General features: G+C 52.1%; 1 protein-coding gene across 3 annotated transcripts in view; it reads left to right on the forward strand.

The window, feature by feature from the left end:
• Nucleotides 1-1354: 1354 nt before the first annotated feature.
• Nucleotides 1355-15145, forward strand: part of ZNRF3 (zinc and ring finger 3) — a 70023-nt gene continuing 56232 nt past the window's right edge. The window contains exon 1 of one of the 3 annotated variants that reach the window (XM_088659344.1): nucleotides 1355-1914. In XM_088659344.1, coding sequence (XP_088515470.1) covers nucleotides 1669-1914 — 246 coding nt within the window. In that variant the 5' untranslated portion in view covers nucleotides 1355-1668. The remainder of the gene's footprint in view (nucleotides 1915-15145) is intronic. The other 2 variants (XM_035098012.3, XM_035098013.3) reach the window with 2 other exon arrangements.

A 15145-nucleotide genomic window follows, 5' to 3' on the forward strand; every position in this document is an offset into this window, starting at 1 on the left:
TGCACTAGGAAACAGGGAGACTCCAGGCAATGTCGAGGAGAAGGTGGTGGGTGGCAGGTGCGTAAAACAGAAGTTCCTTCCAGCCCAGAGGAAGAAAGGAAAACGGCCAGTCTAGGCCCCTTTTGGGGGAATTCAGTGGTGCTTTGGGCTGAGGAAGTACCCAAGGGAGGTTGCTGTATGGAGACATTACTGGGGGAAACCATATCCATCCGACAGGCCAGGTAGGGTGGCTGTTTCTATTTCCCCCTGGGGTGGTTGGAGAGGTGGAGGCCTCTTCTCGCAGGTACACCTTCTCAGTCACCTGCCTACCCTCATCTCTCCACTTCCTTGGCTGAGGATCAGCCAGGTAAAGGGGCAGGATCTGCAGTGGCCACTGGTGTGACACAGAAGCCCCTGGGTGACCCTCCCCCCCCGCTATGTGGGAATTAGGGGCAGGGAGTCCATCTGGAGGAACCCTCTTCCCCCAATTTGGAACCGCTGCAGATGCTGCCTTCTGACCAGAGATGCCTCCATACGGGGCCAAGCAGCGACCCCTGGAGAACTCTGTCAGCAGGGCGGCAGCCACCCTCGCTGTATCAGGTGGGAGCCACAGTCACTTGTTAAAACCGTGTTTATGGAAGACAATCTTACTCGGCTAAGAGTGATCGCCAAAGAAGAAGACCAGGTGGGAGCACTGGAGGGGTCAAGGCTTAGCAAGCCCCCCCCCCAACCTCTCTTCCTTCTCTGGGGCGCTGGCCTCCTCCTGGCGCCTGGACGCTCCCATGGGCGTAAAGGGGGGCAGCCCCCCAATCAAGTAAATCTATACAAAATACTCAGCTGAGGTTCTAGCCCCCCCCCCCAAATCCTAGCTACGACGGTCCCCGGGCTCCTCACGAGGCCGCCTTCCGTTCCCCGACGTTTCAGGAAAAGGCAGCCGAGCAGCAGCTTCCCGCAGAAGCCCTCCGGGGGGCCGCCTCGCACCTGGCGCGCCTCGTGCTCCGGCCGCGCCACGCTCGGCCTGGTGGCTCCGGGCGCGGAGCGGTGTGCGCTTGGAGGCGTCCCGGCAATACCCCGCCCGGCGCCCGCCTCTGCCGCTCTGCCCCCCGCGCGGCCAGGGGGCGGCTGGTCCGGGAAGCCGAAGAGGCGGCTCTCTCTCTCTGTCTCTCCAGCCCAGGCCGCAGCAGCGCCGGGGAGGGAGGGCTGCGCTGGTGAGCAGCGAGGCGAGTCGGAGGCGGAGATAACCCCGCGGTCCCCGTCACGTGGAGCGGATGAAAGGGAAGCGGCTCGGCAGGGCGGAGAAGGAGAGCGAGGAGGGAGAGAGAGAGAGAGAAGGAGGGAGGGAGGAGAGAAGGAGAGAGGGAGGGAGAGAAGGAGAGAGGGAGGGAGAGAAGGAGAGAGGGAGGCAGCCGCTGCCGCCGCCGCCGCCGAGCGAGAGAAGCGAGGCGAGGGAGCCGGAGGACCGGAGGCCAGCCGAGCCCGGCCAGGAACAGGAGGCGCCGCCGCCGCCGCCGCCGCGCTTTGGGGGTCGGAGCCGCCGCAGGCAGGCAGGCAGGCAGGCGAGCGGGCGGGCGGGCGGGCAGGGCCAGCCGCAGCGGGAGCGATGCGTGGCCTCCACCGGGCGCCGCCTCCGCCGCCGCCGCCTCCTGCGCTGCTGCTGCCCGTGGTCGGCGCGGTGGGCCAGGCGGCGCGATGAGGCTTCTCGCGGGGCCGGCGCTTCCCTTCTCCCCGCCGGGGCTTCTTCTGCTTCTGCTGGCGCTGCTGGCGGCGGCCGCGACGAGGATGGCGGCGGCGGCGCTGGCCAAGGAGACGGCCTTCGTGGAGGTGGTGCTCTTCGAGTCCAGCCCCGGCGGCGACTACACCACCTACACCACGGGGCTGCAGGGCCGCTTCTCCCGTGCAGGGGCCACGCTCAGCGCCGAGGGCGAGATCGTGCAGGTGAGCCCGCGACCGCGGAGGAGGACGAGCAGCAGCGGCCGCGGAAAGGCGCCTCAGGGGCAGGCAGCGCTGCCTGGCTCCGGCGTCGAGTCCGTCCGGTTGGCCGCGAAGGTCCCCGGCGGGCGGGCGGGCGCCTGGCTAGACCAGGCCGTTGTTCTGCAGGCCTCGCTGGGCAAGAGGCGGCCCTCCGTTGACCTTCCCGCGCGGGGAGGGGCCTCTGAGCATCTGCAGAGTGCCTGATTCTCTGCGCGGGCGCTGGAGTTGGGAAGGCGGGCCCGTGCGGCGGCCTGGCTCCGGGCCGTGGTGCTCCTGCTGGGTCCAGAGGGCTGCCGGCGGGGCTCCGGGCTCTTCGCGTAGGCTTCGGGCCCGCCTGGTCGCCGTGCGACGGAGATGCGGAGGGCACCGCGGAGGGGACGGGAGGCGACGGCTTGGCCGGGAGGGCTTGGGCAGGTGCTGCAGGTTCCTGGCGGTCGGCTTGGCCTGCAAGCCGAGGGTGCTGTGGGGGACGCCTTGTGGGTGAGTGGGGGCACTTGCTAAGTTCTGGGGGGCAATCCGAAACCCTCCTTGGAGTAGGGCGAAGAGGAAGGCGCTTTGCTGGGTGGACGGAGGCGCCCCAAGCCAGGTGGTTTTGGCTCTCAGCCTGAATCGCAGAAGCATGCAGCGCCTGCGTGTTTTAATGAAAAATGCCTCATTCCTCCCGTTAGTTTCTAAACATGCTTTTGTCCTATCCTGTTAAACAGAGAGCCTTTGTCTCCCAAATTAAAGTGCCCGACAAGAATTTTTTTGTCCGGTATGCCCTCCCCAAGCCAGTGCCCGCCAGATGTTTTGGACTTTAGCTCCCATCAGCCTCTGTTGGAGGTTGTAGTCCAAACATGTGGAGGGCACCAGCTCTGTTTTACTCAAAAGCGCAACAGCAGCTCAGGTGGCAAAAGTGTCCATGTTTCTAACTTTGCGTTAATGAAGTCCAGCCAGTAGTGGCCCTGTTTTGGAGAGGGGGGGAACCTGCCCCCCCTCCCCCAGAATCTGGCCAGCCTGCAGAGAAGGAGTCTGTCTCAGCCCATCCTCTGCAAGCTGCTGGTGTTGTAGCGAATGCTACCAAGGGCTTTTGTCAAGCAGGTACATAGGACTGAAAGTGTCTCTCTTAGCAGCTCTTGAAGGAATTGTGGGCACCTGCTCAGACGTGTCACACATGTTGGACCTCTGCTGAAGTTCTTGTCCAGCCATGTAGCTCTTCCAGCAAGGAAAAGGCAGGGGAAGCCTCCATCTCCCAGGGCTGGGCCCCAAACTGGCTTTTGTTGTACTAAGGGCTCCTCCAGACACTGTTTTATGGTGGGTGTATCCTGCAATGTGTTACTGACGTTAGTGGTGGGTTTATTCTGCTTTCTTCGTTGCTCTGCAGTGCTTCCCTAGTACTGCCACATTATTGGGGTCTGAATAGGCTATAGCACAAGAAAAGCAGGACAAAAATAAACCAGAACATTTGCAGCAGAGTGGCTGCCCAGAACCTTTTATAGGTGCAGCCAGCTTTGAAAGTGGGGCTGCATATGACTGCCCCAATAGCACAAATAATCATGAATGCGCAATAAAAAGCAATGGAGGAGGGTTGTCTTCCAGGTGGGCCCAAAATGGCATCTTCCCTTCTCGCTGCTGAAGCTTGAGTGAGATGAGTGCAGCTGCCTGCCAGAGGTGTCTTACTCACTCCTTCTGTATGTGTCAAAGGAAACCCTTGACTCTTCCTGGCAGGCAGGCAGGCAGGCAAGTGGCAAGGAAATGATGCTGGGCAGCACGGCTGTGCAAGTGACAAGGAGGCTGGGTGTGGCCCCTGGTTTTGGCAGCTCTTTGGGCTGCACGGAGCATCTGCTTCCCCCATGGTGTACATTTCTTCCAGTTTTGAGGCTAGGTTCTTGGCGGGGAAGCCTTGGCCATCTATGTGAGTGGGGCAGGAGTTCACCTGCTCAGCCTGAATGGCCGTGGTGTGTGAAGCACCTTAGGAGTCATGGTGCAGAGCATGTTGACTGTGCAAGTGGCAGAGTTGCTGCTCGGGGGGGGGGATGTGTGTGCCTCTTGGGTCAGACCAACTACTTCCAGGGTTTGTCATTAGTGTGCCTCAGATGCGGGTTGTGCATATCTGAAGAGGAGGATAAACCATGGCGGTGAAACCTTTAAGCTTCTCGCAACTCCCAGGTTGATACTTTTGTTTTAGGAACATGTTTTCAAGCAGTTATTTAGAAATGTTGGTCAGGTGCAACCTCCTTCAATGCTGCCTTATTTTGCCATTTGCAAGTCCTGATTACGGGCTGCTATTGCAGTATATGAGGATTGTTGCCTGTTGGATGACAGCAGGGGAGCCTCTGATGTGGTGGAAACCTCTGGGCCCTGTTTTCTGCACACTGATGGTTGGTCCTGCAAAGCCCAGCATAGCGTCTCAATGCTCAATAGCCCTTGAGCAGGTATTTTCCTGTTCCCCTGGGAATCCTGCAGCTTAAGTTTGGCTTACAAGAGCAGTTAAATGTGAGTAAGGTCTACCGGTCTTGACAGACAAGTGAAACACGGAAAATTAGAATATTGTCAAAAAGTGCATTTATTTCAGTAATGCAACTTAAAAGGTGATACCAATATATGAGATAGATGCATGACATGCAAAGCAAGATATGTCAAGCCTTTATTTGTTGTCATTGTCAGTCGTTCTCTCTAAGTCAATTATAAATGGAATGTAATAAATGAAATGTAATAGCGATGTTTATTTTTGTTTATTTTTGTATTATTGTAACTATTTGTTTTATTACTGTGGAATTTCCAAAAGAAAGCATTTGTAAAAATAAAAATAAAAAGTTGCATTACTGAAATAAATGCACTTTTCAACAATATTCTAATTTTCCGAGTTTCACCTGTAAGCATGGTGAAAAAGATACTCCTGAAAAGCTGGATCCTCTCTTGGGTGCAGAGTTGGGCATTCTGTCAAAGGTGATGCCTTTGTCAGAGGCCAATGCTGGAAAACAGGAGCTCAGCTGCAGAGTGCTGCCTATGTTTCTAGTCCTGCAGCAGACATTGGGGCTGGCTGGACTTCATGCTTTGTTTTGGAGAGAGGGAACCAACTGACTGGCCTACCTGTGGATGTCTGTGGCTTTGCATGCCAGGATGCCTGTACACTCCAGGTCTTTCTATCTTGCTTTTAACTGGAAAAAGGAAGTGATGCTTTGATGTTGGCACTGTTGGTGCTGCATTTCTGATGATCAGCAAATCTATGAGCTGCTCCTCTTGGGACCAGCCATGGCTTGGTCTAGGGGTGGCCCTTACAGCCAGAGGAGCAGAGGAAGAAAGTATAAGGGGGAGATTCTTTACCAGGCTCTTGGTTCATTGAACTGGACTTATAAACTCTTTTGCACCCAAGTGCTCCCAAAGCTGGCCCATTGCTTTTTTCATCTAGTCCCTCCGCCACCATCAGGCAAAAAGAGGAGAGCTGCAGTGTGGGAAGAAGAGGGTGTGATAAATGGTTGAAGAGGGTGAGCTGGTTTGACCACCTGGGCTCCTGAATTGCATTTACGGTACTAGTCTGACCTCAGCACTTGCCTTTTTGCTTTATCCAGGTTGAAAGGAATAGGCACCTGCCAACTCTCTCTTCATTGTCATGTGGGGATGTGGCGGAACAGATTCTCTGTCTCTGCTTTGCAGTGACATCCATCCCTTGTGTCTCCAGGTGTCCCTTCCCAGGACAGCCATGGCTTCCTGCTTTGATAGGGGGTCCTGCAGTGCTGCAGCTACGCCATATAGCTGCTGTGGCTGCTTCATATTCTGACTTGGAAGGGGCCTGCTGGAGCCTGGAAAATTGCTAGCGCCTCCTCCTCTGCAAAGCCCTGAGGCTGTCTTGAAAGAGTTAAGTTTCTAATAACTTGCATATAAGCTATTTAATATCCTTATTAAAACTCATCTGCTGGTGGTGAAATTCTTTTTCCACTTTCCTTTTTTCCTTTTGGTGAATGCAGCTTCTTGGGGCGCTGATCCTCTCTGCCTCAGATCAGAGGCTCGCATGTTGCAGCCGGCAGTGCTAGAGGCTAGTTCCTATCTGTGTGACAGCATTTTTAATTTAACAGGACCGGCTTTGATCTTGCATATTTATAGGCAGCTTCAGATCACTCCAGCTTGCACTTCTTTATACTGAAACTGAAGTTCTTCCTTTCATCTTGTATCCTTTGTGGACGTGCTGTTTATTTTGGGCACTGTGGAAAATGGGAAAGGGGGGGGGAATAAAATGAGGCAAGAGGCCTCTTGGGAGCAGCCCCCTCCCCTGCCAGCCTGCAAGTGGAACTGTAGTCCTGTGTGAACACCATGTGGCTGGTTAGCCTGATCTGAGTTGTACCAACTTCTGTGCTTGAAGCTGGTCCAACATTTTGCTGGCCACTCCCCAAGTCAGAACGATTCAGGGCGAACATGAAGCAAGGCAGGGGGGTGGGGGGGTGGGAGGACGGCTGAGGGTGTTTGTGTGAAGGAGTTGGATGCCTGAACCTTGGGGGAATCCCAGGGAGGGCCAGCCCTAGCAACACCACAGAATAAATGCTGATGGCGCTGGAAACTGCCCCAGCTGTAGTGTGCACTAGCTAAAGGAGAGGGAGGGTGAGAGACATGCCCCCTCCATATGAGCTTGGTTGCACCTTGAGTCTCTCTTTAGAAAAGGTATCTAAGAAGTTTAATCAAACTAAACTAATTGCCAAGTCTAGAAACAAAGGCAAGTAAAGGGAAGAGACAGGATAGAGGGGTGTAAAAAATTATGCAAGTTTGAAGAAGCACCCCCCCCCCAGCCTGCCTTCCCTCATCATACTAGAACCCAGTGAAGTCAGGATATTCCAGACAGACAAAGACAAGTATTTGACACTATATTGCCCTCACCTGGTGTCCTCCAGAAGCGTTGGACTACAATGCCCCAAAACCCTGACCATTTGCCATGCTGGCCATTGGGAGTTGTATTTCAAGACATTTGGCAGGCATAGTTAAATTATTATTATTATTATTATTATTATTATTATTATTTTCATTTATTAATCTCTTCCTATCAGTGTTCAAAACTCCCTTTGTTCTAGATGCATTTTGTGACAGGGAATTTCATTAGCGCAAGTAGTTTCTGAGCTCTGGGAACAGTACTGTGCCTAAGATTTCAGATTAAAACTGCAAAGTGGAATGAAAGGAGGGCCTTTTTCTGCTTCTCCACTTCCAGCTACTCTCTGAAGACTGGAGAAGAGACCCTCTTAAGAATATTAGGGGGGCGGGCAGGGGAAAGACTAGACCAGGGGTTAGCAAACTTTTTCAGCAGGAGGCCGGTCCACTGTCCCTCAGACCTTGTGGGGGGGGGCTGGACTATATTTTGGGGGGGATGAACTAATTCCTATGCCTCCAAAATAACCCAGAGATGCATTTTAAATAAAAGCACACATTCTACTCATGTAAAAACACCAGGCAGGCCCCACAAATAACCCAGAGATGGATTTTAAATAAAAGGACATAATCTACTCGTATAAAAACATGCTGATTCCCGGACCGTCTGCAGGCCGGATTTAGAAGGTGATTGGGCCGCATCTGGCCCCTGGGCCTTAGTTTGCCTACCCACTGACTAGACCAGGGGTGACCAACTCTCAAGAGACTGCGATCTACTCAGAGTTAAAAACTGACAGTGATCTACCTCCTTTTTTGGGTTCAGCTCAAAGTTGTTGAGTTTTTTCAGGGAGGAGGTAAAATGTTGAGCTTTTTTTTTAGGGGAGCCACAGTTCTTCAGCTTCTTTGGAAGGAGCCAATGATCTACCAGTGATCTACTGCAGACATCCAGTGATCTACTGGTAGATCATGATCTACCTGTTGGACATGCCTGGACTAGACCATGTGAAAAATGAATGTAATATTTTAGCTACAGTTCATTCATTTTCAGCTTTGAATTCTTGTTATGAAAAGCCATTTGCAGTGATCCACCCTGGAGGTCACCAGTGCAGAGACAACGGTGTTGAATTAGGTTTTCCCAGCCTAGAAATGACCCTATCCATCTTGTCACTTGAAGCTGGTCCAAGCCACTGAGTGAGGTCATCTATGTCTCTTATGATGGACATGGATCCAGGGGCATGCACAGAGTGTGGACCCTGCTCTTTCAGGGGGTGTATGACTCAAACAAAGCAGGCAATTGACCCATCATCTAGAGACTCTGGAACCTGCAGCACCTCCATATTGCAGGATTCAGAGCTGGCTTCTTCCAGGCCCTGTGGGATTTTCTTCCGCAAAATGTGGCACTGGCACCTACTTAGAGAGAATTAGCTTTATCTTCCATGAATTTGTTTATCAGTGTTTTACTAGCCATGATGGCCGTATCCTATGCCCAGCATATCAGAGGTGGTGTGGCTCTCAGTACTTGTTGCTGGAAGAGGGTGCTGTTGTGATCAGGCTCTGTTTGTTGGCTTCTCAGAGGTATTTGTTTGGCCACTGTGAGAGCAGGAAGTTGGACCAGGTGAATGTTTAGCTCTCATGGAGGCATTGGCAGTCCAGATGCTGGGCTGGGCTAGTGGTGGTACATAGCCCTCCTTACCTGCAGAAGGTGTTCTCCCTTTCCTCAGCCAGGTGCTGCTGCTGCTCCTCCAGCTCTAGCTCTGAGGGGCATTTCCCCCTTTTACTTTATTTTATTTACAGTCTTTTCCACCCTTCAGTCAGCAGGTTCTCAGAGCAACCTGTGTTTGAAATAAATTACAAAAAATACACTGACACCCTTTCAGGCTGATAGATCTAAAAGTCCTGGGCAAATAAAAAGATCTTGACCACCAGGTCCCAACAGAAAACTGGTGAAGCATGAGAGGAGCTTCACAGGGGACAGAGCCCAGAGATTGGTGGGCCCCTTCTCTAGTTCCTGTCTGCCCTGCTTCTGATCTGAGAGAGACTTGGGAAAGGCCTTGGAGGCTGATCTTGATGCTCAGGGAAGTAGAGTAGGTCATTCTATAAGGGCATGAGGGTGTGCTACTAGTGAAGTCCAAAGTAATTGTAATTCTAAGAAATTAGAAGGTAGCAGTGAAAGAGAGAGGACCTTCCCCAGAGGTGAAGCACAGGAGATAGAAAAGTGAGCTTTTGCATTAGCAATCCTGTCCAGATTAGTCCTCCACACCAGGTAAGACAGTTGTGCTAAACTCACCTGTAATGGGTTCACAATTCAACTTGTAATTCAGCAACCTTGATGTTCTCCAAAACAGCACTGACAAGTAGGAGGAATGGCAATGCTGAGGAAAACTCAGGACAGCTTGGCTTGGCAGGAATGTTGCCTGGATTCTCCATAACGTGTGAGCAAGTTGTGTCAGTAACAGGGTGGAGCCAGGGAGGCTATTGTGGCAGGCTCATTTTGAGTTCTTATGGAATAACCATGGTATGGGCAGCCAAGAATAAACACTGCAGTTAAAAACAGAGCATATCACACATAACCACTTTTAATTTCCTGCTTTCACTGACATTTGAAGCTAAATGACACTTCTGGAACAGTCAGGCTGTGTCTGAGCAGAGAGCACTTTGAAATGCAAGTAACTGGGAGTTGCATTGAGGCTGCTGAGAATTGCATGGAGAGTGAGGCCAGAGTGTCTGGTTGTAGAGGGAGTGGGCAGGAGGACCAGGGACCAGGAAAAGGCACTGGGGCTGGGTGGGTGGGGGCAGTATTAGGTTAGCGTGTGGAATGTTATAGCAGAACATTAAGCCACAGCTGTGTATGGAAATCAGGCACAACACGAATAGCCTGTGGACAACTCAAGGACATGGAAATTCCCTTGCCTTGCCTTTGCAGAAAAGGTGGCAGAGAGGCAGACAACGCTCTTCCCACCATAGGCGTGATGTGCTGTGGTCTTGGGTGGTTCAGCGGCCACCACTCCAAATCACCCACTTGTTCCATTCTTGTTCCGATGAATCGGTGCCCTCCTGGAATTCTTCTTGCCCAAGGCCTTGCTACTCCTCATACCCGGGACTGGCAAGTGCCCTTGAGCAAAGCTTGCTTAGGCTGCTGGCCACTTGATCCTGTCTGACACAGAGCAGCGGATTGCTTTGATTTGGTAGTTGGCAGAATACCTTTCTGGAGTATCGCGACTGCCTTGGGGATCTGAATGTTGCCTAGCCACACACCAACCTTGGTTCCAGTCTGTGTTGTCTGCACCAGTGATCTGCTATCTTGCAAATGGGCATCTTTCTCCTAGTGTCAAGCTGGGAGAACCCCTCTTCCACGTTCTGGGGAGCTGGAAGGGAGGCCACCTTCTTTTGGTCTGGGTTTGAGAGTTTGGCTCCTATCCCAAAGTCATGGAAGCCACAGATGACTTATGAGTATCTCTCAGTTTAAAGCCCTTGTGGTACAGTGGGACCTGGTGTCAGATGCAGGCGTGGGGTTGGTGACTGTCCTTGGCTTCTGCAGGTGCCTTACCGAGAGCTTTGTGGGTGACTCCCCCCTTCTTTCTTTCTCTCACTCTCTCCCCTCAACTCTCTCAGTTCCCTAAGGGCATTGAAGATGCCTTTCAGGACTCTGCGAGTGGTCTTGTCGAGGCTTCTGAGAGCTGCTTTCGGTCCTAATCCAAATCGGAGTGCCTGAACCTGAGTCAAGGGTTTGTGATGTTAAGGAAATATTTGCTCTCCTCCTAACTGGCTGCTGGTGACTTATGAGTGGGCACACTTCTAGTAAACAGATCCTTGGCTCCCAGTTTAGCCAGCATTAGGTTGCACTGCCTGGGAAGCTGAAGCATCCTTTATAGTAGAGTTTCATTACTGCTCTGATGATACAATTTGGAATTTGATCATTGTAAGTTGACTCCCAGAAGAAATGAGCCCAGCAGCAGCAGCACCAGCAGCAGTCTTGGCTGCCAGTTGCAGAGTCTTGGGATATGTGTCAGATGTCTCCTAAAAAGACAGACCTCTGGCCCAGATTGATGGGTGTTGTGCTGAGAGATGCCCCTTATCCTGAGCCAAGGAGGGGAAGGACAGGAGTGGTCAGGGCATCCCCTTTCCTACTGACACTTTGTCTGCTGCAAGACAGAGAAGGGCAGCTACTGAGGACAGATCAAGGATGTCCTGACAGGCAGATGAGCCTCCAAAAGCCACAGAGTTCAAAATCCCTGGTCCTGGGTAGGAATGCAGCACTTGCACACACCATTTTCTCTCTGGGGGAGTGCAGCAGGCTTCTGCTTTCCTCAGCTGCCCACCTCCTCCTTTCTTCTGGAAGCTTTCACACATGACCCATTTTTTGTCTAAGTTGTGGGGGGAAAGAACAAAGTGGACAGCTGTGGGTGAAGGTCATATACAACTCCATTTGAAGCCATGTGCAGAAGTTGATTCCTAAGCTGTGTACCCACAAATATGTGATACGGTGCCTGTATTTCCCTCCCCTTACACCCTACACCAATTAAGCAGCATGTGTGAAGCCATCCTAATCAGAGAAGGCTAGGGAGACCCTCTTGCTATGTCATAATGCCACCTCCTTGAAGAACACAGAGCTCTATGACCCTCCTCACCTTTTTGTATGCCACTAAGGAGCACCCAGGAGAAATTCTTTGAGCAGTGCCAGTGCTCTGGGGCACTGCCCTAGGCACACTGGTTGAGTCCCCGCTGAGCAAAAGGGTGGTGAGGGCGGGAGCGGGAAGCGCGAAAGCAGCTGCCTTTGCTCCATAAGACGCACCGACCTTTCCCCTTCTGTTTTAGGAGGGAAAAGGTGCGTCTTATGGAGCGAAAAATACGGTATTTGTTCCATTAGTATTCTGCAACCTTCTGCTTGATGTCTCCTTCCCTGCCCTTGGGTTGTGTGAACAGGCTCTTCTTATATCCGTGGACTTGGGAGGACGCTGTTAACTCCCAGGAGGCTTCTGTGTCTTTGGAATTTGAGCACCTTCCTCTGGATGGGGTCCTGGAGGGGTCTGCCTTTTGACTTGGCCTCAGACATTTTCCTTTCCCCAGAGACTCCACACCTGCTTTTGGTGTACTGTGATGAAAGCATCTCTTCAAGCCACGTCTGCCACTCAAATAAACAGATCATGGGTGATTAAGTGCACACATTGTTTAAACCAATCAACTTAATCTGCTCTGCATATGAGTTAAAGCACTAGTTCTGAATTAAAGCCCATCATTTCTTGGTTTGGAAATAATTCTTGGGGCACCATTCTAGCAGAGGCTGCTCGCCACCAGCAGGGACAGTTTTACTGCCTGGTGGATTAAAAAATGATTTTAATTGATTGGCTTAATTATTGAACTACTGCAAACCCTTTGTCTTATTTGATTGCACAATTAGTTCTGAGGCTGAGCACAGGATTAGACTGATGCGACCTGGAAGCTGAAGGCAGCTGGTGGCAGCTCCATTTGGCCTCTTTCTCCTGGGTGGTGAAGGAGAGAAGGTGCCCTCTGTGTTGCATGGGAACTGCAGTCCAGCCGCACTAGAAGAGGCCACAGGCCTTCCTGCTCTGGCGGATTCTGAGGGAATCAAGGAGAGCCAGAAAGAGCAAGGCTAAAGGGTCACGAGGAGAGGAGCAGCAGGGGCCCGCAGAGCAGGTGGAGGGAGGGGGATGTGGCTGGAGACCACCAGAGGGTGGCTATTGGGGCAGCTATCACCTCTTCAGAAAAATGGTTAGCCACCTTGAGCTCCTTGGAGAAAAAGGTGGGATATAAATGCAATGTACAAATTAATAAAAACTAAGCATCACTCTCCTTCCTCCTCCTCTCTGCATGTCCCTTTCCACCTACCAGGTAAGGTGTGGAAAGAGGTTAGGTCGATCCTTTCTTCTTCCCCACCTGGCAAGGCCCCAGTGACTAAAGCAAGACTTCCTTCTGAGTAAACTTCTTGCAATTCCATGCTGTCCATAAACAGGCTGGTAACTTAGGCAACCTTGTTGGCAATGCTGTGGCAGGAGCCCCCCCCCCAGCCCCCCTCGAACAAACCATTTTTCTGAAGAGGTGATAGCTGCCCCCTTGGCTCATTAAATCCCCACAACATCCCCATCAGGTGGGTTTGACTGAGGCTGATCCATGGTCACCCAGTGAGCTTCATGGGGCCTTCTGGGGATTTGAACCCTGATCTCCTCCATATCCTAGACCTAGACTGACCCTTGAGCCACGACACCCCACTGGCTCTCCAGTGGTTAGCCCAGCCTTTGTTCTTGAAATGTCCACTTTTTGCCCACGGCTAGAGGGATCTCCCTCTGCACTGCTGCTGGAAGAGTGATTGCCATTTTCTGCTGCAGGTGTGCCTTGCCTTGCCTTCTCCCCCTTGACCCCTCCAACCAAGGGGCCATTGGTCCTTGTGCATGGCAGGTGCTGTTTTTGTTTTGCCCTGGGGGAGGCCATGACCACCCCTGTGACTGCATTGCTGAGTGGGAGAGAAGCAGGGGCCTTGGCAGCTCGCCCCGATTCTGGTCATCCAGATCTCTCTCTTCCTCTCATTCACATGGAGCTCTCTGTCACATGTGGAGAGGCCTGGCAAACATTTAAATGCAAAGCTGCCTTACAGTTCCTATCCCTTCCCAACACTTCCTCCAGTGAAGGCAGCCATAGCTCTAGTCTAGACCCCTGCATTTTGCCATCTTCACCTCGGCACGTCTTTGCTAAGACACAAAGATAAATACTCCTGGCCTGGCAGTGCCCCTTTGGGCTGAGAGGGCCGAATCCAGCCTTTTCCTGCTCTCCATTCTGAGGAAGAATTGGATTAGCTAAGAGCTGACTGCAAGCCCCCCTTGAAACAGCCTGGAGAGAGGGAAATGGGTGACTCAGCTGTTGGAAGGAAGGAGTGGGGGGCTCCTTTGCAGGGTAGCAGCTGAGAAACTGCATGCAGCCCCTTCCATGGGACCTGTCTGGGGTGGGTGGGGGCAGCCCCACTGGGGTTGCAGGGCCACTGCAAGCCTCCCTTTCAACCTTTTGACAGGGCGTGGATTAGTGACACCAGAGTGGATCTGAGGGGCATTTTCCATTGAAGTGGCGAATTGCTAAGGTCCTTTGAACCTCCAGCCTGTGAGGAAGCTATTTATAGCTGCCTATTGGCATTGCTAGAGGAACGGAGGACTCTGCCTTAGTCACTGAGCTGACTTTCTGAAGCACAACATGGAGCTGCCTGGAGGTCTGGGGGTGGACCTGGGCAGTCCTGGCTGCCTTGCTTTCCCCAGGTTTGTCAGCCACATCAAAGATGGCTCCCCGCTCCTCCCCCAGCTGCCTCCCCTCTTCTTGTTGCTGGTTGGCTCTCAGTGATGGTGGAAGATGCTAGCTGCTAAAGAGTTAATTCCATGTGCTTTGCAAGCAGCTGGCCAGTTTACACTCCTTGCTGGGCTGCACAAAAATACTTCTCCTTTGAAGTCTTGGGAGCGAGCAGCGGCTGAGAGGAAAACCTGGACTGGGAGCTGACTTGACTTGGGCTGGGCTGGGCTTAGTGCAGCAGTTCCGCTGGTTGTCTCTTCTCTCTTGCCAGAGGCCTGGCTGACACGGGGAGAACTGGATGTAGGATATGAGCTGGGACTTTCAAAGGGGCAGTTTTCCTTCATAAGTGAGCATGTCGAGGCTTCTTTTCAGTTGGGTGTCTGTACCTGGCATCGGGCACACAGGGCAGAGTAGGGGCTCTGTTGATGTATTGCCCACCTCACTGCCTAGCAGCTTCCCTGCTTGAGCAGATAGAGATGGGGCTGAGCTGTTGCCAGTGTTATAAACTTAGATATATAAGCTAATTGCCAAGTGGCACCTTAAACCTAGGTTGCAGTCATCATAACAGACTGTCTAGACAGCTTTTTTCTTTTGCCTGACTGGATTTTCTTATTCTTTTTATTTGTTTCATTTCTATACTGCTTTATATTTTAAAGAAAAAAAAAATCTCAAAGCAGTTTACAACACATTAAAACATCATATAAAACAATCCAGAATTAAACAGTGACAAGACATCTCCACAGATCAGCAGGCTGGCTGGTTGGCATGCAGCAGCAGCATCTTTTGATGCTGGGGCAGGCAGGGGATGTGCAGCAGCAGAAACCTCTGCTGTGTTCCAGCCAGATAGTGGAGGTGGTGGTCTGCAAACCTGACCACAAGACATCTTCACTTAGTCACAATTGGACGGTGGCAGTCAAAAAGTGCACCTGGTGTCTTGAGGAATTTTGGATGCTGGCTGGTGCTGAGGTCCTCCAAGCTTTCAGACCTGGAGGATTTCTCATTCACGCTGAGGCCACCAGCTCTGGGATGGCTCAGGACTGTGGGACTGTCACAACATGTTATTGGCTCTCTGCATTGG

Source organism: Zootoca vivipara, chromosome 16, assembly GCF_965207765.1.
Source record: "Zootoca vivipara chromosome 16, rZooViv2.hap1.1, whole genome shotgun sequence".
NCBI lineage: Eukaryota > Metazoa > Chordata > Lepidosauria > Squamata > Lacertidae > Zootoca > Zootoca vivipara.